The sequence below is a fragment of the Pseudophryne corroboree genome, chromosome 1 (genome assembly GCF_028390025.1).
Source record: "Pseudophryne corroboree isolate aPseCor3 chromosome 1, aPseCor3.hap2, whole genome shotgun sequence".
NCBI classification, from domain to species: Eukaryota; Metazoa; Chordata; class Amphibia; order Anura; family Myobatrachidae; genus Pseudophryne; species Pseudophryne corroboree.
Window position 1 is genome coordinate 730,760,430 of NC_086444.1, and position 25,075 is coordinate 730,785,504.

At 48.7% G+C, this 25,075-nt stretch overlaps 1 protein-coding gene across 3 annotated transcripts in view; it reads left to right on the forward strand.

The window, feature by feature from the left end:
- Window positions 1-703: 703 nt before the first annotated feature.
- The window catches only part of LOC134909240 (tetraspanin-3-like), a 413,151-nt gene continuing 388,779 nt past the window's right edge, over window positions 704-25,075 (forward strand). Inside the window, exon 1 of one of the 3 annotated variants that reach the window (XM_063915945.1) lies at window positions 704-798. Coding sequence is in view for 2 of the 3 variants with exons in the window: in XM_063915930.1 (XP_063772000.1) it covers window positions 2,015-2,077 (63 nt within the window). In the remaining variant the exon portion in view is untranslated. Of the gene's footprint in view, window positions 799-1,924; window positions 2,078-25,075 lie in introns of those variants that run through there. The other 2 variants (XM_063915930.1, XM_063915922.1) reach the window with 2 other exon arrangements.

Consider the following 25,075-nt stretch of genomic DNA (forward strand, 5'->3'; position numbering starts at 1 on the left):
GGCTGCCGAGCAGGAGACATGGCACTGAAGCAAGCTCATCACAGGAATGGGCTCCTTTAGGAGCCCCTATCCTTGCTAGTCCCTGTTCTGATTATGTAATATATGTGCTGGCTGTCAGCAGCGCTGTGTGTATCAGGTGCCATGCGGCGCTCGAGACTCAGCATAAGGCATCACACTTCTTCTAAACCCGCCCCCAGACTCCTATGAAGCTAGCCAATGGTGAGTTCCAGGCACTGCATGGCACCTGATGCAAACAACGTTGCTGATCCCCGGGGGAAACAGCCAGCACATATATTACATACATCAGAACATATGGTCGGCGCTATCACTGCAGCTGGACTCCCTGTTGTTTCCACTTCAAACAGCTGGATGATGTATGCAAATTCTGCAATGCCTTGGATGCTTACATATGCGCCCATCCAGATCGCATTGCAAATGCAATGATTGATAAATGGTCCCATTATATCAGTTGCACTGGAGTACTGTAGACAGACAGACAGACCGACCGATAGATAGATAGATAGATACGGGTGTGGTATTTTAGTTAGATTAGATTAGGTCGACAGTGTCCAGGTCGACCACTATTGGTCGACAGTAAGTAGGTCGACAGGGACTCTAGGTTGACATGTACTAGGTCGACATGAGAAAAGGTCGACATGAGGTTTTTTTTAACCTTTTTTTATGTCGTTTTCTCCATAGTGACCGGGAACCCCAATTCGCTCACCATGCTTCAGGCTCCGCTACCGCTGCGCTCGGCACAGGTTACCGTTCCCAATTGTAGTCCACGTGGATTGTAAAGTAAGAAAAAGTTCAAAAAATAAAAAAAGTGAAAAACTCAGGTCGACCTTTTGTCATACAGACCTAGAACATGTCGACCTAGAGTCCCTATCGACCTATTGACCATGTCGACCTACTTACTGTCAACCAATAGTGGTCGATCTAGACACTACTGTCAACCTAAGGACCGGATCCCGATAGATAGATAGATAGATAGATAGATAGATAGATAGATATTACAGTCACACACAGTTGTTTAATGTGTATTCAGTCACTGTGCATTCCTCCCGAGTGTGGTATGTTAGATAGACTAGACTTAGGTCGACAGTGTCTAGTTCGACCACTATTGGTCGACAGTAAGTAGGTCGACATGGTTTCTAGGTCGACAGGGACTCTAGGTCGACATGTACTAGGTGGACATGAGTTTTTTTTACTTTTTTTGGTGTAGTTTTCTCCGTAAAGTGACCGGGAACCCCAATTAGTGCACAGTTTCATTCGCCATGCTTCGGGCAAGGTGCCTCGCTCCGCTACTGCTGCACTCGCACAGGTTACCGTTCCCAATTGAGAAGGTCACGTGTCTCCAAACAATATAATGTTATAGTGCACCAGGGTTCGGGTGCACACACAAGTATGAGAACTTGGAATTCAGTATATGTAGCCAAACATTTACGTTCATGCTTTATTAAAATTTTTTATCTGATCTGACATTGTCTAGAAAAATAGATCTCTGGGACTTTTCAATAGATAAGATTATAATATTAATAATAATAAAATAAAAAAAAGAAGCAGCTTTGTAAACTACAGTATATCAAGTCCACAAAACCTGCCCGCACCTTTTCCCTTTCCCGTAGTTCACACCGATTGTAATAACAAGATTAAAAGAAGGAATGTTTGGCACTTGTAAACATCATCAGTTCAACTTAATACTAGTAAACACAGGTTAAGGTTGTAAAATACAGTAAGTGGGGAAAACAGGACCAGAATATTACAAAACTGTTCAAATCAGCCACGTTAGTTTTGCTTTCTAATGAAAATAAGCAAAATACAGAACCTCGGAGCTAACATCCCCTGGTGGTGCAGTAATTTTACCTGTCAACCTGTGTCCCTTTAAATTGTTATGCCTTGTAATAAAGGAATGAAGTCAGAGAAGATCATGTGAGTCTAAAGGGCGTGACAAGTGGTTTAAACAGAATCAGAAACAGGGGCTCTTTCCAATTTCCAGTTGTTCTGTTTTATCATGGGCCGCTACACTGACCGGACAGCACGAATGTGCATAGGATTCCTTGCTTTCTTGTTCTGGGTAAGGCAGTTACTGTGCGTTATGATTTATATAGCATATCATTCGTTTTGTTTAATGTTCTTATTTGCTGATGTCAATGCAGCTTTTATTTTATTATCTGCTACTGTAGCCAGTGTATGACTCTTTTGGAGTTTTGTCTTTTACTTAACATGTATGTATTTATTTAAGCTGTTGCTTATTTTTTTTTTTTTTTGGGGGGGTACTGTGTAAATGCTAAAAGGCTTTGTAAAGGATTTCCTGTGTGTGTTGGCCGAAAAAAGAAAATGCATAGTAAGGTATTTGCATATAGCAGCATGTGTGGTCTGTGACGTTTGCCACCGTTATCTGAATACAAAAGCTGAGACGTGCATTGCTTCTATACTGGTTTCTCCTTACTCTGACATTCCTGCTATTATAATTCCTATTCGTGTAGTTCTACAGGCATGATTTACACAGCTACAGCCTCGTATTGACATGTTAGGAGGATAGCACTCCCCCCCCCCCCTCCCCCCCTCCTTCTAAATGTTTATTAAAACATTATTTTGCCTTTTGCAACTGAAAACGTGCATGAGACCTGGCATGTACTAGGGCAAATGTATTAAGCCTGGAGAAGTGATCAAGTGGAAGGTGATAATGCACCAGTCCGTCAGTTCCTGCCATTTCTCTGACGTCCTAGTGGATGCTGGGACTTCCGTAAGGACCATGGGGAATAGCGGCTCTGCAGGAGACTGGGCACAAAAGTAAAAGCTTTAGACTAGCTGGTGTGCACTGGCTCCTCCCCCTATGACCCTCCTCCAAGCCTCAGTTAGATTTTTGTGCCCGAACGAGAAGGGTGCATGCTAGGTGGCTCTCCTGAGCTGCTTAGAAGTAAAAGTTTAAATAGGTTTTTTATTTTCAGTGAGTCCTGCTGGCAACAGGCTCACTGCATCGTGGGACTAAGGGGAGAAGAAGCGAACTCACCTGCGTGCAGAGTGGATTGGGCTTCTTGGCTACTGGATATTAGCTCCAGAGGGACGATCACAGGTTCAGCCTGGATGGGTCCCGGAGCCGCGCCGCCGGCCCCCTTACAGAGCCAGAAGAGCGAAGAGGTCCGGAGAAATCGGCGGCAGAAGACGTTCCTGTCTTCAAATAAGGTAGCGCACAGCACTGCAGCTGTGCGCCATTGCTCTCAGCACACTTCACACTCCGGTCACTGAGGGTGCAGGGCGCTGGGGGGAGCGCCCTGAGACGCAATAAAACACTGTAAAAACCTTATATGGCTAAAGAAATGCATCACATATAGCTCCTGGGCTATATGGATGCATTTAACCCCTGCCAGTTTTCCTGAAAAAAGCGGGAGAAAAGGCCGCCGTGAAGGGGGCGGAGCCTTTCTCCTCAGCACACAAGCGCCATTTTCTTTCACAGCTCCGCTGGAAGGACGGCTCCCTGACTCTCCCCTGCAGTCCTGCACTACAGAAACAGGGTAAAACAGAGAGGGGGGGCACTATTGGCAGCTAATATATAAATACAGCAGCTATAACAGGGAGTAACACTTATATAAGGTTATCCCTGTATATATATATATATATATATATATATATATATATAGCGCTCTGGTGTGTGCTGGCAAACTCTCCCTCTGTCTCCCCAAAGGGCTAGTGGGGTCCTGTCCTCTATCAGAGCATTCCCTGTGTGTGTGCTGGGTGTCGGTACGATTGTGTCGACATGTATGAGGAGGAAAATGATGTGGAAGCAGAGCAATTGCCTGTGTTAGTGATGTCACCCCCTAGGGAGTCGACACCTGACTGGATGGTCGTATTTAAAGAATTACGTGACAATGTCAGCACTTTGCAAAAAACTGTTGACGACATGAGACAGCCGGCAAATCAGTTAGTGCCTGTTCAGGCGTCTCAGACACCGTCAGGGGCGCTAAAACGCCCGTTACCTCAGATGGTCGACACAGACCCAGACACGGATACTGAATCCAGTGTCGACGGTGAGGAGACAAACGTAATGTCCAGTAGGGCCACACGTTACATGATCACGGCAATGAAGGAGGCATTGAACATTTCTGACACTACAAGTACCACAAAAAAGGGTATTATGCGGGGTGTAAAAAAACTACCAGTAGTTTTTCCTGAATCAGATGAATTAAATGAGGTGTGTGATAAAGCGTGGGTTTCCCCCGATAAAAAACTGCTGATTTCTAACAAATTATTGGCACTATACCCTTTCCCGCCAGAGGTTAGGGCACGTTGGGAAACACCCCCTAGGGTAGATAAGGCGCTCACACGCTTATCAAAACAGGTGGCGTTACCGTCTCCTGATACGGCCGCCCTCAAGGAACCAGCTGATAGAAGGCTGGAAAATATCCTAAAAGGTATATACACACATACTGGTGTTATACTGCGACCAGCAATCGCCTCAGCCTGGATGTGCAGTGCTGGAGTGGCTTGGTCGGATTCCCTGACTGAAAATATTGATACCCTGGATAGGGACAGTATTTTATTAACTATAGAGCATTTAAAGGATGCATTACTATATATGCGAGATGCACAGAGGGATATTTGCACCCTGGCATCAAGAGTGAGTGCGATGTCCATTTCTGCCAGAAGGGCGTTATGGACGCGACAGTGGTCAGGTGATGCAGATTCCAAACGACATATGGAAGTATTGCCGTATAAAGGGGAGGAGTTATTTGGGGTCGGTCTATCAGACCTGGTGGCCACGGCAACGGCTGGAAAGTCCACCTTTTTACCCCAGGTCACCTCTCAGCAGAAAAAGACACCGTCTTTTCAAACTCAGTCCTTTCGTTCCTATAAGAACAAGCGGGCAAAAGGCCACTCATTTCTGCCCCGGGGCAGAGGAAGGGGAAAAAGACTGCACCAGGCAGCCTCTTCCCAGGAGCAGAAGCCCTCCCCCGCTTCTGCCAAGTCTTCAGCATGACGCTGGGGCTTTACAAGCGGACTCAGGCACGGTGGGGGCTCGTCTCAAAAATTTCAACGCGCAGTGGGCTCACTCGCAAGTGGACCCCTGGATCCTGCAGGTAGTATCACAGGGGTACAAATTGGAATTCGAGACGTCTCCCCCTCGCCGATTCCTGAAGTCTGCTCTTCCAACGTCTCCCTCCGACAGGGAGGCAGTATTGGAAGCTATTCACAAGCTGTATTCCCAGCAGGTGATAATCAAGGTACCCCTCCTACAACAGGGAAAGGGGTATTATTCCACGCTGTTTGTGGTACCGAAGCCGGACGGCTCGGTGAGACCAATTTTAAATCTAAAATCCTTGAACACTTACATAAAAAGGTTCAAATTCAAGATGGAATCACTCAGAGCAGTGATAGCGAACCTGGAAGAAGGGGACTATATGGTATCTCTGGACATCAAAGATGCTTATCTCCATGTCCCAATCTTCCCTTCTCACAAGGGTACCTCAGGTTTGTGGTTCAAAACTGTCTATCAGTTTCAGACGCTGCTGTTTGGATTGTCCACGGCACCCCGGGTCTTTACCAAGGTAATGGCCGAAATGATGATTCTTCTTCGAAGAAAAGGCGTCTTAATTATCCCTTACTTGGACGATCTCCTGATAAGGGCAAGATCCAGGAAACAGTTAGAGTTCGGAGTAGCACTGTCTCAGGTAGTGCTACGTCGGCACGGGTGGATTCTAAATATCCCAAAATCACAGCTGATTCCAACAACACGTCTACTGTTCCTGGGGATGATTCTGGACACAGTCCAGAAAAAGGTGTTTCTCCCGGAGGAGAAGGCCAGGGAGTTATCCGAGCTAGTCAGGAACCTCCTAAAACCAGGCTAAGTGTCAGTGCATCAATGCACGAGAGTCCTGGGAAAAATGGTGGCTTCTTACGAAGCAATTCCATTCGGAAGATTCCATGCAAGAACTTTTCAGTGGGATCTGCTGGACAAATGGTCCGGATCGCATCTTCAGATGCATCAGCGGATAACCCTATCTCCAAGGACAAGGGTGTCTCTCCTGTGGTGGTTACAGAGTGCTCATCTTCTAGAGGGCCGCAGATTCGGCATTCAGGATTGGATGCTGGTGACCACGGATGCCAGTCTGAGAGGCTGGGGAGCAGTCACACAGGGAAGAAATTTCCAGGGCTTGTGGTCAAGCATGGAAACGTCTCTTCACATAAATATTCTGGAACTAAGGGCCATTTACAATGCCCTAAGTGAAGCAAGGCCTCTGCTTCAGGGTCAGTCGGTATTGATCCAATCGGACAACATCACGGCAGTCGCCCACGTCAACAGACAGGGCGGCACAAGAAGCAGGAGGGCAATGGCAGAAGCTGCAAGGATTCTCCGCTGGGCGGAAAATCATGTGGTGGCACTGTCAGCAGTGTTCATTCCGGGAGTGGACAACTGGGAAGCAGACTTCCTCAGCAGACACGACCTCCACCCGGGGGAGTGGGGACTTCACCCAGAAGTCTTCCAAGTGATTGTAAACCGTTGAGAAAAACCAAAGGTGGACATGATGGCGTCCCGTCTCAACAAAAAACTGGACAGATATTGCGCCAGGTCAAGGGACCCTCAGGCAATAGCGGTGGACGCTCTGGTAACACCGTGGGTGTACCAGTCGGTGTATGTGTTCCCTCCTCTGCCTCTCATACCCAAAGTACTGAGAATCATAAGAAGGAGAGGAGTAAGAACTATACTCGTGGCTCCGGATTGGCCAAGAAGAACTTGGTACCCGGAACTGCAAGAGATGCTCACGGAGGACCCGTGGCCTCTACCTCTAAGAAAGGACCTGCTCCAGCAGGGACCTTGTCTGTTCCAAGACTTACCGCGGCTGCGTTTGACGGCATGGCGGTTGAACGCCGGATCCTGATGGAAAAAGGCATTCCAGATGAAGTCATCCCTACCCTGATCAAAGCCAGGAAGGATGTAACCGCGAAACATTATCACCGCATTTGGCGGAAATATGTTGCGTGGTGTGAGGCCAAGAAGGCCCCCACAGAGGAATTTCAACTGGGTCGTTTCCTGCATTTCCTGCAAGCAGGACTGTCTATGGGCCTAAAATTAGGATCCATTAAGGTTCAGATTTCGGCCCTGTCGATCTTCTTCCAGATAAAAGCCCTTACCTAATTTTTCATTCAGACAGGGCAGAATTGAGGACTCGTCCTCAATTTCTCCCTAAGGTGGTTTCAGCGTTTCACATGAACCAACCTATTGTGGTGCCTGCGGCTACTAGGGACTTGGAGGACTCCAAGTTGTTGGACGTAGTCAGGGCCCTGAAAATATAGGTTTCCAGGACGGCTGGAGTCAGAAAATCTGACTCGCTGTTTATCCTGTATGCACCCAACAAGCTGGGTGCTCCTGCTTCTAAGCAGACGATTGCTCGTTGGATTTGTAGTACAATTCAGCTTGCACATTCTGTGGCAGGACTGCCACAGCCAAAATCTGTTAAAGCCCATTCCACAAGGAAAGTGGGCTCATCTTGGGCGGCTGCCCGAGGGGTCTCGGCTTTACAACTTTGCCGAGCAGCTACTTGGTCAGGGGCAAACACGTTTGCAAAATTTTACAAATTCGATACCCTGGTTGAGGAGGACCTGGAGTTCTCTCATTCGGTGCTGCAGAGTCATCCGCACTCTCCCGCCCTTTTGGGAGCTTTGGTATAATCCCCATGGTCCTTACGGAAGTCCCAGCATCCACTAGGACGTCAGAGAAAATAAGAATTTACTTACCGATAATTCTATTTCTCGTAGTCCGTAGTGGATGCTGGGCGCCCATCCCAAGTGCGGATTGTCTGCAATACTTGTATATAGTTATTGTTACAAAAAAATCGGGTTGTTTATTGTTGTGAGCCATCTTTTCAGAGGCTCCTACGTTTATCATACTGTTAACTGGGTTCAGATCACAGGTTGTACGGTGTGATTGGTGTGGCTGGTATGAGTCTTACCCGGGATTCAAAATCCTTCCTTATTATGTACGCTCGTCCGGGCACAGTATCCTAACTGAGGCTTGGAGGAGGGTCATAGGGGGAGGAGCCAGTGCACACCAGCTAGTCTAAAGCTTTTACTTTTGTGCCCAGTCTCCTGCGGAGCCGCTATTCCCCATGGTCCTTACGGAAGTCCCAGCATCCACTACGGACTACGAGAAATAGAATTATCGGTAAGTAAATTCTTATTTTTTCTTACCCAGCCTGTAACTTGACAGTTAGGAGCCAATGGACTGGTGCGTTATCATCTTCCACTTAATCACTTCTCCCTGCTTATTATCAGTTACCTGCGAGAAAACTTACATTCTGTATTAGTGGTATAAATATGCAGTTTATAGTGCCTTTAAATAACCGCATCCCAAGCCAGGGGTAGAATTATGTGTCCCAGTCACTATACCAACGCTGGGATCCTGAAGAGTGAATAGCCCAACGGTCGGCTGACTATTCCCACTCGCGGGTGTCCACAACACCCATAGAGTGGGAATAGAACCTGTAGCGAGTGCAGCAAGCCAATGTACCCACTGTGTGGTCAGCGCAGCGAGCCCACAGGGGGCTTTGTTACGCTTGCCATCTAAAAGCCGGGATCTTGCCGTCGGTTTGGGACTGAAGGTCTCCCAACCACCGGTCACACGAACCCAAACCCTGGCCCCAACAGTCCCCGAATTACTTGCTTCGAAGAATGGCCAGCGACCATCGATGATTCATGATCGATGGTTTATGGTTGATGTAGAATACTTTTGCCATAGTTGGGGTATAACCAGATGATTTCCCTCCATCGATGGCATAGTATAACCAAATCCTCCTCCCCCCTCCCTCCCTCGGTGCCGGGGACACTGATCTTCAGCCCCTGACACACACAAAACCCTGCCCCCAGGCTCTGATTGGCCCGTGGGCCAGTCAGTCCATGAAAAGGAATTATGACCATTAGTTGGTGAAACCTCCTATGGTTATCAATTGCATAGTAGGCTACTATCGATGGTCACTTACAATATCACCATCGATGGTGACCATCCCTTCTTGCTTCTGTCAAAATCCCCCTCCACCTTCGGAGCCAGGGTTGACCAATCATCTAAGGCAGTGGTTCTCAACCTCTGTCCTCAAGTACCCCCAACAGTTCATGTTTTCCAGGTCACCTAGCAGTTGCACAGGTGTATTCATTACTCACTGACACATTATAAAATACCCACAGGTGGAGCAAATTATTTCACTTGCAATCCTGTGAGGAGACATGGAAAACATGAACTGTTGGGGGTACATGAGGACCGAGGTTGAGAACCACTGATCTAAGGTCTCTCCGATGTTAAACCCCAAATGATTTACCTGCCATCGATGGTAGCTGTGGGGTAAATGGAGTTTGTTTTTTGTTTGTTTAATGCTTACAGAGTGATACTTCTGAGTGATCTGCTAGATGCTGGCCGTGGACAAAATGCTGCCACTAATAACATTTATTATTAGGCTTACTATACTATCCCTTTAAACCGGGTCCACTTATGAATTGTGGCTGACTAAAACCAGATGAAATGAAGTCTTTATCCTGGGAGCTGTCATGATGTTACTTAATAAAAATGTAACAGATAAAATGTGTCAATACAAAACACAATGTTGCCACCATTATCCTCATATCTTTGTAAGAAATATAAGATATATAATGTCCACACAATAGTGGTATTATACTTGCATAGTAAATAGTCCCAAAGGATCAGTACACATGCGGGGGTTTAGCAAAAAGGCCGGGTAGGCTGCAAGGCACTGTTGGATCCCCCAGCTTGCTCAGTCCCACAGGCCCCTTTACTCAGTTTATTATGGAGACAGCGGCAAATGAGTATGGGAGAGATCGGGCCCATCCACTGTGGAAATGTGGCGGCCCGGCTGTCTCCTCACTGACAGCAAGATGGTAAACGTTGGTACAGTGATCTGCTCGCAGTCACTGATGCACTCCTTGTGGTTTTCCACGTCGGATACTAGCGAGTGTAGGCAATATGTGATCCCGGACTTGGTGCTGGTTAAAAATGGCTAGAAATAGCTGGCACAATGCGTGTGGCAAAATTATGGTAACCAAATTGTGGCAAACAAGGAATCTTGTCTCTTTAACCGGTTTCTCCACACTGAAGGGTGGCTTTCTCCAGAAGCAAACAACGTCAGTTAGGCATTTTATTTACACCTTTTATAGAGGGTTATAGCAATTTTTCACCTACATACGTTAAAAACAGCGCCAGGATATCCAAGGGATCCTTTTGGACCAGACAACCACGGCTCCTCAATAATCTGGTCGGCAATGATTCTGGGCTCACTGCCTTTGAATCTTCCAGCTGGAATGGATAATGAGCCACGTGTTGACCGGCTCCAGTCTCCGCATCTGGATGTTATAGGGCAAGGGCGCCGATTAACCAGGCTGGTTAGAGTGTGTCCAAACGGATTCGGCTGCTTAATGGATGTCTCTGTCCCGCAGTCTCTGCTAGCATGAGACCCAGTATTTAGGGACCAGTCCACTGTGTCACTGTGCTTCCGCCTAAGTCACTCGGCTGCAAGAAAGGGTGTTCCTTGATGTGTTTCTCAGCCAATCCACAATAGCTATTTCCTCAGAAGTAAACATTAAACATACCTCCCAATATGACCCTCTCCAGGAGGGACAGAATGCTTTGCTGTGTATGCTTGCCATCACCTGTGGTGAAACGCCTTTCTTTGCCATCACCTGTTTTGAACAGCTTAATGGATATCATACATTAAAAGAAAAGTCCAGGAGCAGAGCATTCTCTCCCTCCTGGAGAGGGTCAAGTTGGGAGGTATGTATTACATACTTGCCTACCTGACCCTCTCAATGTCATGTCATGGGGGGCGCATTTTTAAATCTCGCACTGGAGCCAAATTGGCTAGAAACAGCCCTGAATGTATGATTGCCATCAAATGTGGTGAAACACCTTTCTTATCAATTAACTAGCTCGCTACAAGTGATCGCATTCCTACATTACCAGGAAAGTCCAGGAACAGAGCATTTTCTCCCTCATGGAGAGGGTCAGGTAGGCAAGAATGATGTATTAAATACGCTGTGAGTGTGTAGTGAAGATCTTGCTGTAAGCTTCCCAGTGGTGTAAGTTCATACTAAGAGCTAAAGAGGTCAGATAGTTGATAACCCCTCCCCTCCACTCTCATTCACCACGAACACCCTGTCTCAGCAGCACCCACACACTCCCTCTCTCCTGGGGTGCTGAGATTGGGGGGGGTACCAATTGACTGGGCTTGTTAGAGGGGACCCCCTGTGTGGTTGCCTGTACAGCTGCAAGGAGGAGGGGATGTTAGGATGGGGTGAATGTGCACTCAAGAGGAAGTTTCTCCTCATTGGTTCTGGCGGCTGTGGGATATGCCCCACCTCCTGCAGATCACATTCATATTCACCCCCCTCCCCTCCCCTCCCCAATCCACAATCGCTTCCACCACCCAGCCAGCAGTACCCAGACATGGAGAGCAGAACCGTAACCAGACATTTTGGTGCCCTGTGCCAGAAAGAATTGGTGCCCCCATATTTAAAATCGAGACAGTGCGCGCCAAAGGCTTGCAGCAAGAATATAGAGGTGTGGCTTCATGGGGAAGGGGTGTGGTCACAAAATAATACCAATTAATATTACGTCTCACGGTAGTCTCCATTATTCAAATTACGTCGCACAGTAGTGCCAATTACATGCATACTCCAGGTAGAGCCCTGTTTTACATATTGCGCCAGGTAGAGCCCCTTCTACACATTATGCCAGGTAGTTCTCTCATTTACACATCACGCCAGACACAGCCCCCTTTTACAACACTGGAGAGAGAGAGTGTAAGTGCGTTATACTTACATTTGACTCCAGAGCAGCAACTTTCACCAGCCGGCTGTGTCTGTCCTCCTCTCCTTCCCGCCCTAACACTGCTTTTGGTGCAGGGCATGATGGGTGGGCTGGGGTGGCCTGCGAGAGAAGTCATCTCTCCCAGAAGTCACTGAGGGGGGTGAGCCAGGAGGGAGGGGTGGTTGGGGGGGCGGAAGACCTGCAGCGCTGCCCGGCACATGCTCTGTCACATAAGGCAGAACCTGGAGCAATGGAGGAGGTCAGTGTCTCCCTTCAGGGCTTATGACTGGAGGTGACTGCCTTCCATTGTCTCCTAAATTTACACCTCTGAACCTTCTCCATTTTCTCTTACGTCCTAGAGGATGCTGGGGACTCCGTAAGGACCATGAGGTATAGACGGGCTCCGCAGGAGATAGGGCACCTAAAAAGAACTTTTACTATGGGTGTGCACTGGCTCCTCCCTCTATGCCCCTCCTCCAGACCTCCGTTGGAGAACTGTGCCCAGAGGAGAATGGGTGCACTGCAGAGAGCTCTCCAGAGTTTTCTGTTGAAAAAGAATTTTGTTAGGTTTTTAATTTTCAGGGAGTCCTGTTTGCAACAGGCTCCCTGCATCGTGGGACTGAGGGGAAAGAAGCAGAGCTGGCTTAACGGTTGGGCTCTGTTTCTAAGGCTACTGGACACCATTAGCTCCAGAGGGAGTCCGAACACAGGTCTCACCTGGGGTTCGTCCCGGAGCCGCGCCGCCGTCCTCCTCACAGATGCCGAAGATAGAAGCCGGGTGAGTATGAGAAGGCAGAAGACATCGGATCTTCATGAGGTAAGGCCCATTCACACACACACAGAGCAGCACTGAAGGGTGCAGGGCGCGGGGGGGGGGGGGCGCCCTGGGCAGCAATAAACCTCACATTTGGGCACTGACAAGGTAGATTAGGCTGCTGGGCAGTAATTCTATGATCCCCCGCCATTTTCTATAAAATCACTGGGACCGAAGCCTGCCGTCGGGTGGGCGGAGCTTGATCCACAGCACTAACCAGCGCCATTTTCTCCACAGAAGCTGCATGAGGAAAACGCTGGCTCCCTGGTCTCTCCCCTGCTGAACATTCAGGCTGGAAAAAAGAGGAGGGGGGGGCATTTTGAGCGCAGTGAGTGGGAATCTGGTCATTTTATATATAAAAGCGCTATCTGGTAATATTTTTCCAGTGGTATTAAGCGCTGGGTGTGTGCTGGCATACTCTCTCTCTGTCTCTCCTAAGGGCCTCGTTGGGGTTTTGTCCCCTTATAGGTTAATCCCTGTGTGTGTGTGTGGGGTGTCGGTACGTGGTGTCGACATGTCTGAAGCGGAAGGCTTTTCCAAGGAGGAGGTGGATCAAATGAGTGGTGTGTCCCCGTCGGTTGTGCCGACTCAGGAATGGATGGACATGTGGCATATGTTGAATGCAAGTGTGGCATCCTTACATAAGAGGCTTGATAAGGCTGAATTAGGGGGGACATCAGGGGGTCAATCCTCGGATTGGACCGACTCACAGGGCCCGTCGGGGTCTCAAAAGCGTCCCTTAACACAAGACACTACTACCGACACGGACTCTGATTCCAGTGTCGACTATGACAAAGTGAAATTGCACCCTAGGGTGACAAAAAGCATTCAGTGTATGATTGCGGCAATAAGGGATGTGTTGCATATTGCGGATGAACCCTCGGTCCCTGACACAAGGGGGTGCACATGTTTAAGGGAAAGAAACAGATTATAAATTTTCCCACATCTCATGAACTAAATGATTTCTTTGAAAAAGCTTGTGAGACTCCGGAAAAAGAGACCGCAGATACCCAAAAGAATTTATATGGCATACCCCTTCCCTAAACAGGACAGGGAGCGTTGGGAATCACTTCCCACTGTGGACAAGGCCCTGACGCGCTTGTCCAAGAAAGTGGCGCTACCGTCTCCTGACACAGCTGCCCTTAGGGACCCTGCAGATCGCAGGCAAGAGACTACCTTAAAGTGTATTTCTCTAACGTCCTAAGTGGATGCTGGGGACTCCGTAAGGACCATGGGGTATAGACGGGCTCCGCAGGAGACTGGGCACATCTAAAGAAAGCTTTAGGACTATCTGGTGTGCACTGGCTCCTCCCCCTATGACCCTCCTCCAAGCCTCAGTTAGATCTCTGTGCCCGAACGAGAAGGGTGCACACTAGGGGCTTTCCTGAGCTTCTTAGTGAAAGTTTTAGTTTAGGTTTTTTATTTTCAGTGAGACCTGCTGGCAACAGGCTCACTACATCGAGGGACTAAGGGGAGAAGAAGCGAACTCACCTGCGTGCAGAGTGGATTGGGCTTCTTAGGCTACTGGACATTAGCTCCAGAGGGACGATCACAGGCCCAGCTTGGATGGGTCCCAGAGCCGCGCCGCCGGCCCCCTTACAGAGCCAGAAGGCAGAAGAGGTCCGGAAAATCGGCGGCAGAAGACGTCCTGTCTTCAACAAGGTAGCGCACAGCACTGCAGCTGTGCGCCATTGCTCTCAGCACACTTCACACTCCGGTCACTGAGGGTGCAGGGCGCTGGGGGGGGCGCCCTGAGACGCAATAAAAACACCTTGGATGGCAAAAAAAATGCATCACATATAGCTCCTGGGCTATATGGATGCATTTAACCCCTGCCAGAATACATAGAAAAACGGGAGATAGGCTCCGCCCCCTTATCGGCGGCCTTATCTCCTCAGCACACTGGCGCCATTTTCCCTCACAGCTCCGTTGGAGGGAAGCTCCCTGGCTCTCCCCTGCAGTCACTACACTACAGAAAGGGTTAAAAAAGAGAGGGGGGCACAAATTAGGCGCAGTATTAACTATATATAAGGGGAAAAACACTTTTATATAAGGTTATCCCTGTATATATATATAGCGCTCTGGTGTGTGCTGGCAAACTCTCCCTCTGTCTCCCCAAAGGGCTAGTGGGGTCCTGTCCTCTATCAGAGCATTCCCTGTGTGTGTGCTGTATGTCGGTACTTTTGTGTCGACATGTATGAGGAGAAAAATGATGTGGAGACGGAGCAGATTGCCTGTAATAGTGATGTCACCCCCTAGGGGGTCGACACCTGAGTGGATGAACTGTTGGAAGAAATTACGTGACAGTGTCAGCTCTGTATAAAAGACAGTGGTTGACATGAGACAGCCGGCTACTCAGCTTGTGCCTGTCCAGACGTCTCATATGCCGTCAGGGGCTCTAAAGCGCCCGTTACCTCAGATGGCAGATATAGACGCCGACACGGATACTGACTCCAGTGTCGACGGTGAAGAGACAAATGTGACTTCCAGTAGGGCCACACGTTACATGATTGAGGCAATGAAAAATGTTTTACACATTTCTGATAATACGAGTACCACCAAAAAGGGCTATTATGTTCGGTGAGGAAAAACTACCTGTAGTTTTCCTGAATCTGAGAAATTAAATGAGGTGTGTGATGATGCGTGGTTTTCCCCCGATAACAACTGATAATTTCTAAAATGTTATTGGCATTATATGCTTTCCCGCCAGAGGTTAGGGTGCGTTGGGAAACACCCCCTAGGGTGGATAAAGCGCTCACACGCTTGTAAGGGCTCTACCCTCTCCTGAGATGGCCGCCCTTAAGGATCCTGCTGATAGAAAGCAGGAGGGTATCCTAAAATGTATTTACACACATACTGGTGTTATACTGCGACCAGCAATCGCCTCAGCCTGGATGTGCAGTGCTGGGTTGGCGTGGTCGGATTCCCTGACTGAAAATATTGATACCCTAGATAGGGACAGTATATTTTTGCCTATAGAGCATTTAAAAGATGCATTTCTATATATGCGTGATGCACAGCGGAATATTTGCCGACTGGCATCAAGTCTAAGTGCGTTGTCCATTTCTACCAGTTATGGACACGTCAGTGGTCAGGTGATGCGTATTCCAAACGGCATTTGGAAGTATTGCCTTATTAAGGGGAGGAGTTATTTGGGGTCGGTCTTTCAGACCTGGTGGCCACGGCAACAGCTGGGAAATCCACGTTTGTACCCCAGGTCGCCTCTCAACATGAGAAGACGCCGTATTATCAGGCGCAGTCTTTTCGTGGACAAGCGGGCAAAAGGTTCCTCATTTCTGCCCCGTGACAGAGGGAGAAGTAAAAGGCTGCAGAAATCAGCCAGTTCCCAGGAACAGAAACCCTCTCCCGCCTCTGCCAAGCCCTCAGTATACGCTGGGGCTTTACAAGCAGAATCAGGCACGGTGGGGGGCCCGTCTCAATGAATTTCAGCGCGCAGTGGGCTCACTCGCAAGTAGACCCCTGGATCCTTCAGGTGATATCTCAGGGGTACAAATTAGAATTCGAGACGTCTCCCCCTCGCCGTTTCCTAAAGTCGGCTTTACCGATGTCTCCTTCTGACAGGGAGACAGTTTTGGAAGCCATTCACAAGCTGTATTCCCAGCAGGTGATAATCAAGATACCCCTCCTGCAACAGGGAACGGGGTATTATTCCACACTGTTGTGGTACCGAAGCCGGACGGCTCGGTGAGACCGATTCTAAATCTAAAATCTTTGAACACTTACATACAGAGGTTCAAATTCAAGATTGAGTCACTCAGAGCAGTGATTGCGAACCTGGAAGAAGGGGACTACATGATGTCTCGGGACATCAAGGATGCTTACCTTCATGTCAAAATTTACCCTTCTCACCAAGGGTACCTCAGGTTTATGGTACAGAACTGTCACTATCAGTTCAGACGCTGCCGTATGGATGGTCCACGGCACCCCGGGTCTTTACCAAGGTAATGGCCGAAATGATGATATTCCTTCGAAGGAAGGGAATTTTAGTTATCCCTTACTTGGACAATTCCCTGATAAGGGTAAGATCCAGGGAACAGTTGGAGGTCGGTGTAGCACTATCTCAGGTAGTGTTGCGGCAGCACGATTGGATTCTCAATATTCCAAAATCGCAGCTGGTTCCGACGACTTGTGTTCTGTTCCTAGGGATGATCCTGGACACAGTCCAGAAAAAGGTGTTTCTCCCGGAGGAGAAAGCCAGGGAGTTATCCGAGCTAGTCAGGAACCTCCTAAAACCGAGCCAAGTCTCAGTGCATCAATGCACAAGGGTTCTGGGTAAAATGGTGGCTTCCTACGAAGCAATCCCATTCGGCAGATTCCACGCAAGAACTTTCCAGTGGGACCTGCTGGACAAATGGTCCAGGTCGCATCTTCAGATGCATCAGCGGATAACCCTGTCACCAAGGACAAGGGTGTCCCTCCTGTGGTGGTTGCAGAGTGCTCATTTTCTAGAGGGCCGCAGATTCGGCATTCAGGACTGGGTCCTGGTGACCACGGATGCCAGCCTGCGAGGCTGGGGAGCAGTCACACAGGGAAGGAATATCCAGGGCTTATGGTCAAGCCTGGAGACATCACTTCACATAAATATCCTGAAGCTAAGGGACATTTACAATGCTCTAAGCTTAGCAAGACCTCTGCTTCAAGGTCAGCCGGTGTTGATCCAGTCGGACAACATCACGGCAGTCACCCACGTAAACAGACAGGGTGGCACAAGAAGCAGGAGGGCAATGGCAGAAGCTGCAAGGATTCTTCGCTGGGCGGAAAATCATGTGATAGCACTGTCGGCAGTGGACAACTGGGAAGCAGACTTCCTCAGCACGACCTCCACCCGGGAGAGTGGGGACTTCATCCAGAAGTCTTCCACATGATTATAAACCGTTGGGAAAAACTCGACAGATATTGCGCCAGGTCCAGGGACCCTCAGGCAATAGCTGTAGACGCTCTGGTAACACCGTGGGTGTACCAGTCAGGGTATGTGTTCCCTCCTCTGCCTCTCATACCCAAGGTACTGAGATTGATAAGATGGAGAGGAGTAAGCACTATATTCGTGGCTCCGGATTGGCCAAGAAGGACTTGGTAACCGGAACTTCAAGAGATGCTCACGGAGGATCCGTGGCCTCTACCTCTAAGAAGGGACCTGCTCCAGCAAGGACCCTGTCTGTTCCAAGACTTACCGCGGCTGCGTTTGACGGCATGGCGGTTGAACGCCGGATCCTGAAGGAAAAAAGGCATTCCGGATGAAGTCATCCCTATCCTGATCAAAGCCAGGAAGGATGTAACCGCAAAAACATTATCACCGCAATTGGCGAAAATATGTTGCGTGGTGCGAGGCCAGTAAGGCCCGACGGAGGAAATTCAACTGGTCGATTCCTACATTTCCTGCAAACAGGAGTGTCTATGGGCCTGAAATTGGGGTCCATTAAGGTTCAAATTTCGGCCCTGTCAATTTTCTTCCAAAAAGAACTAGCTTCAGTCCCTGAAGTTCAGACGTTTGTAAAAGGGGTACTGCATATACAGCCTCCTTTTGTGCCTCCAGTGGCACTTTGGGATCTCAATGTAGTTTTGGGTTCCAAAAGTCACATTGGTTTGAACCACTTAAATCTGTGGAGTTAAAATATCTCACATGGAAAGTGGTCATGCTGTTGGCCCTGGCCTGGGCCAGGCGCGTGTCAGAATTGGCGGCTTTATCCTGAAAAAGCCCTTATCTGATTTTCCATTCGGACAGGGCGGAATTGAGGACTCGTCCTCAGTTTTCTCCCTAAGGTGGTTTCAGCGTTTCACCTGAACCAACCTATATGTGGTGCCTGCGGCTACTAGGGACTTGGAGGACTCCAAGTTGCTAGACGTTGTCAGGGCCCTGAAAATATATGTTTCCAGGACGGCTGGAGTCAGGAAATCTGACTCGCTGTTTATCCTGTATGCACCCAACAAGCTGGGTGCTCCTTCTTCTAAGCAGACTATTGCTCGTTGGATTTGTAGTACAATTCAGCTTGCACATTCTGTGGCAGGCCTGCCACAGCCAAAAATCTGTAAATGCCCACTCCACAAGGAAGGTGGGCTCATCTTGGGCGGCTGCCCGAGGGGTCTCGGCTTTACAACTTTGCCGAGCAGCTACTTGGTCAGGAGCAAATACGTTTGTAAAATTCTACAAAATTGATATCCTGGCTGAGGAGGACCTGGAGTTCTCTCATTTGGTGCTGCAGAGTCATCCGCACTCTCCCGCCCGTTTGGGAGCTTTGGTATAATCCCCATGGTCCTTACGGAGTCCCCAGCATCCACTTAGGACGTTAGAGAAAATAAGAATTTACTTACCGATAATTCTATTTCTCATAGTCCGTAGTGGATGCTGGGCGCCCATCCCAAGTGCGGATTGTCTGCAATACTGGTACATAGTTATTGTTACCAAAAAAAATCGGGTTATTGCTGTAGTGAGCCATCTTTTCTAGAGGCTCCTCTGTTATCATGCTGTTAACTGGGTTCAGATCACAAGTTGTACGGTGTGATTGGTGTGGCTGGTATGAGTCTTACCCGGGATTCAAAATCCTTCCTTATTGTGTACGCTCGTCCGGGCACAGTATCCTAACTGAGGCTTGGAGGAGGGTCATAGGGGGAGGAGCCAGTGCACACCAGATAGTCCTAAAGCTTTCTTTAGATGTGCCCAGTCTCCTGCGGAGCCGCTATTCCCCATGGTCCTTTCGGAGTCCCCAGCATCCACTACGGACTATGAGAAATAGAATTATCGGTAAGTAAATTCTTATTTTATTCTCATACTGGAGCAGTCCTTAGACCGACAATTGCGTCGGCATGGGTGTGTAGCGCGATTTCAGCTTGGACAGATGAGCTGACAGCTGATTTTGATAAGATGGATAAGGATACTATATTCCTAACTCTAGCCCACAGACCTGGTTTCCACAGCTACAGCAGGTAAATCAAACTTTTTACCATTTATTCCCCAACAGCAAAAGAAAGTACCACCCTATCAGATGCAGTCCTTTCGGTCGCACAAGCCCAGAAGAGGTCGGGGATCCTCCTTCCTCGCCAGAGGTAAGGGCAGAGGCAAAAGAGCACCTGCTTCGGCAGGTGCCCAGGAACAAAAGTCCTCCCCGGCTACTCCAAAGCCCACAGCATGACGCTGGGGCTCCCCTGAGGGAGTCCGCAACGGTGGGGGCACGTCTTCGACTTTTCAGCCAGGCCTGGGTCAGCTCAGGCCTGAATCCTTGGGTGTTGGAAATAGTTTCCCAGGGTTACCAACTGGAATTCGAGGAGGTGCCCCCGCGCCGATTTTTCAAATCGGCCCTACCAGCTTCCACATCGGAACGGGATGTAGTCTTAGCTGCAATTCAAACGCTGTGTCTACAGCAAGTAATAATCAGGGTTTCCCTGAACCAGCAGGGAAGAGGTTACTACTCAACCCTATTTGTGGTCCCAAAACCGGACGGTTCGGTCAGACCTATTTTGAATCTGAAATCCCTAAACCTGTACATAAAAAGATTCAAATTCAAAATGGAATCACTCAGAGCGATAATAGCCAATATGGAGGAGGGGGAGTTTATGGTGTCTCTGGACATAAAGGATGCGTACCTTCATGTCCCCATAGATTCCCCCCCATCAGGAATACCTAAGATTCGCTCTACAGGATTGTCATTACCAATTTCAGACGTTGCCGTTTGGGCTCTCCACGGCCCCGAGGATTTTCACCAAGATAATGGCGGAAATTATGGTGGTCCTGCGCAAGCATGGAGTCACAATTATCCCATACTTGGACGATCTCCTGATAAAAGCGAGATCAAGGGAGAAATTGCTGAGCAGTGTGGCGCTCTCTCTGAGAGTGCTCCAGCAACACGGTGGATTCTAAATCTACCGAAGTCACAGTTGATTCCGACAACTCGACTAACGTTCCCAGGTATGATACTGGATACAGAACAAATGAAGGTCTTTCTCCCACTGGAGAAAGCCCAGGACATCCAGAACATAGTCAGAGACCTGCTAAAAACGAAAAGGGTGTCCGTTCACCAATGCACTCGAGTTCTGGGAAAAATGGTGGCGGCCTACGAGGCCATTCCCTTCGGAAGGTTGCATGCAAGGACCTTTCAATGGGACCTTCTGGACAAGTGGTCCGGGTCCCATCTGCACTTACATTGGAAAATAACTCTGTCCCCAGGGGCCAGGGTGTCTCTCCTGTGGTGGTTGCAAAGTACTCACCTGCTAGAGGGTCGCAGGTTCGGAATTCAGGATTGGATCCTGGTTACCATGGACGCGAGCCTCCGAGGATGGGGAGCAGTCACACAAGGAAGAAATTTTCAGGGACTGTGGTCAGACCAGGAGTCCTGTCTACACATCAATGTGTTGGAACTCAGGGCCATTTACAACGGCCTTCGACAAGCGGAGAGTCTTCTTCGAAACCTACCGGTTCTGATTCAATCAGACAATATCACAGCAGTGGCTCATGTGAACCGCCAAGGCGGGACAAGAAGTAGAGTCGCGATGGCGGAAGCCACCAGGATTCTTCGCTGGGCGGAAAATCACGTGAGCGCTCTGTCGGCTGTCTTCATTCCGGGAGTGGACAACTGGGAAGCAGACTTCCTCAGCAGACACGATCTCCATCCAGGAGAGTGGGGACTTCATCAAGAAGTCTTTGCAGACGTAACGCGTCTTTGGGGAACTCCTCAAATAGACATGATGGCGTCACGCCTCAACAAGAAGCTTCGGAGGTATTGTGCCAGGTCTCGGGACCATCAGGCAGTAGCAGTAGACGCTCTGGTAACACCGTGGGTGTTCAAATCGGTCTACGTGTTTCCTCCTCTTCCTCTCATCACAAAAGTGTTGAGGATCATAAGACGAAGAAGAGTACAGACGATACTCATTGTCCCAGACTGGCCTCGAAGGGCCTGGTACTCGGATCTACAAGAGATGCTCACAGGAGATCCCTGGCCTCTTCCTCTGAGGGAAGACCTGTTGCAACAGGGGCCCTGTGTATTTCAAGACTTAACGCGGTTACGTTTGACGGCATGGCGGTTGAACGCCGAATCCTAGCGAAAAAGGGGATTCCGGAAGAGGTCATCCCTACTTTAATAAAGGCTAGGAAGGAGGTGACTGTAAAGCACTATCACCGTATCTGGCGAAAATATGTGTCTTGGTGTGAGACCAAGAATGCACCTACGGAGGATTTTCATCTGGGTCGTTTTCTCCACTTCCTACAGACAGGAGTGGATATGGGCCTGAAATTAGGCTCTGTTAAGGTACAGATTTCGGCCCTCTCGATTTTCTGTCAGAAGGAATTGGCTTCTCTTGCAGAAGTCCAGACGTTTGTAAAGGGAGTGCTGCACATCCAGCCCCCTTTTGTGCCTCCAGTGGCACCATGGGACCTGAACGTGGTGTTGCAGTTCCTAAAATCACACTGGTTTGAACCCCTTAACAAGGTTGAGTTGAAATTTCTTACCTGGAAGGTGGTCATGTTGTTGGCCTTAGCATCAGCAAGGCGAGTGTCAGAATTGGCGGCTTTGTCACACAAGAGCCCCTACTTGATTTTTCATGTGGATCGAGCTGAATTGAGGACACGTCCGCAATTTTTGCCTAAAGTGGTTTCTTCATTCCATATGAATCAACCTATTGTGGTGCCTGTGGCTACAAGTGACCTGGAGGATTCCAGATCCCTGGACGTAGTCAGGGCCTTAAAGATTTATGTAGCCAGGACGGCTAGAATTAGGAAAACAGAGGCTCTGTTTGTCCTGTATGCTGCTAAGATTGGCGCACCTGCTTCGAAGCAGACTATTGCTCGCTGGATCTGTAATACGATTCAGCAGGCTCATTCTACGGCTGGATTGCCGATACCAAATTCGGTTAAGGCCCATTCCACTAGGAAGGTGGGTTCTTCTTGGGCGGCTGCCCGAGGCGTCTCGGCATTACAGCTTTGCCGAGCGGCGACTTGGTCGGGGTCAAACACTTTTGCTAAATTCTACAAGTTTGATACCCTGGCTGATGAGGACCTAGCGTTTGCTCAGTCGGTGCTGCAGAGTCATACGCACTCTCCCGCCCGATTGGATGCTTTGGTATAAACCCCATGGTCCTTACGGAGTCCCCAGCATCCTCTAGGACGTAAGAGAAAATAAGATTTTAAACCTACCGGTAAATCTATTTCTCCTAATCCGTAGAGGATGCTGGGCGCCCGTCCCAGTGCGGAAACTCTACAAGACTTGTATATAGTTGTTGCTTACATAAGGGTTCTGTTACAGTTGGAATCGGTCTTGGACCGTTACTGTTATTGTTCATACGGTTAACTGGTTATGTATGATCCAGGTTACATGGTATGATTGGTGTGGGCTGGTATGAATCTTGCCCTTGGATTTCTAAATCCTGCCTTGTATTGTCCATCTCCTCTGGGCACAGTTCTCTAACTGAGGTCTGGAGGAGGGGCATAGAGGGAGGAGCCAGTGCACACCCATAGTCAAAGTTCTTTTTAGGTGCCCTATCTCCTGCGGAGCCCGTCTATACCCCATGGTCCTTACGGAGTCCCCAGCATCCTCTACGGACTAGGAGAAATAGATTTACCGGTAGGTTTAAAATCTTATTTTTTTTTTCACCCAATCGTAGTCTGTTTTTATTGAGAATGGACAAAAGTGCAGATCTGAGATAATAGGTGAATAGAATATCACACGGGAAAATGCATACATTGTAGCACAAACACAAGCTAAACGCAGGAAATACAGTGTAAATTGTAGAACATTGCTCACTGCTAATGATACCCAGGGAAACTTTAAAATGTGAAAGCACTATATCCTAATAACCACTATGCGCAAACCTTTTAGTAAAAATGACTGCACTATGTGGCGTATCTACCAATAATAAATGAAGAGAAGAAAAATGTAACTGTAAAATTAAAAAAACAAAAAACTTAAGTTTTCACCCAAATGAGTCCATTAGAGGGAAATTTAAATGAAGAACACAAAGTATCATCAGTTGTTCTTCATTTAAGTAACTTCCTCAGTGCCTTCAGTTGGCGGTATCTATGATGACAGTACTTCTGTGGGTGACCACAAGGGCCCCCTATATGTTGTATGACAAGTTTTGCTGAAGTCAGCACATTACCATTAGAGTTATACAAAGTAAAGATTTTATACCCTACAGTGGTAGGAAAGAGAACTGCATACTCCCTCCCTCCCAGGAAGTCTGCCTCAAGTGCTCTCCCTCTGAAGCATTGTTCTCACTATTATAAAGGGGGTTATTCTGAGTTGATCGCACGTAGCAACTTTTTCCTGCTCGTGCGATCAACTAGACGCCTATGGGGGAGTGTATTTTAGCATAGCAGGGCTGTGATCACTTGTGCAGTCCTGCTATGCTAAAACAGTTTTGTGTAAAACAAGACTAGCCCTGCAGTTACTTACCCTGTGCTATGGATCCAGCGATGAAGGTCCCGGAATTGACGTCAGACATCCGCCCTCCAAACGCCTGGACATGCCTGCGTTCGGATCTCCACGCCCGGAAAACGGTGAGTTGATGCCCCGAAATGTCTTCCTCCTGTCAATCTTCTTGTGGTCGCCGCTGCGACCGCTTTCTTCATACACTGTGTCGCTGCCCGGCATCGCCGGGCAATGCTGCGCATGCGCAGTTCTGACCCGTTCGCATTTGCTGCGATGAAACGCAGCGTGCGAATGGGTCAGAATGTCCCCATTAGTACGCTACTTGGCTACAACCAACATGAATAAAGACGTGCTTGAGCTAGCCTGGTAGATGGACATGGGAAAGGCCATCCTTCAAAACTGAAGAATGGGCTCTATTAGAATGGGCACTGCAAAACCATCCATGCGTGCAGGGCCGGATTAAGGGCCTCATAGGCCTTGGGCAGAAAATCTTCAAGGGCCTATTATGAGAAGCAGAGGGGGTGTGACCAGTGCTGTGGGGCGTGGCCAGTACCATTTGGACATGTACATCCCGTACACTATCAGCCGTAATGTCTCCCTAAATATGTAAAAGTACAAATATTGCATCATTTTGTATGGAAACTAAAAGTACAATTTAATGCTTAAGATTTATGGCCGACCTTCTGGCTTCCTCCACAATACCAGGCCGTTTCATCTTTTCTAAGTACAGCTGCTGCCACAGTGCAGGCTGGACTCGCTGGAGCCGTGGCTGTGAAGCTGCTGGATGCCGCCCACTATGCTAATAACCCAGCCACAGCCAGCGCAGTGAGAGGCCACCAGCTTGGATATGTGTGATACCTGGCCTCTCACTGCGTTTGGGTTATTTACATAGTGGGCGGCACCCAGCAGCTTCATAGCCACGGCTCCAGCGAGTCCAGTCTGCGGCTGCGCTGTGGCAGCAGCTGTCCTTAGAAAAGATTAAACAGTCTGGCGTTGTGGGGGAAGGCGGGTGGGAAGCACGGCCACCATGGAGAGGACTACCCTGGCTGCAGCCCACAACACGCACTGACACAGTTT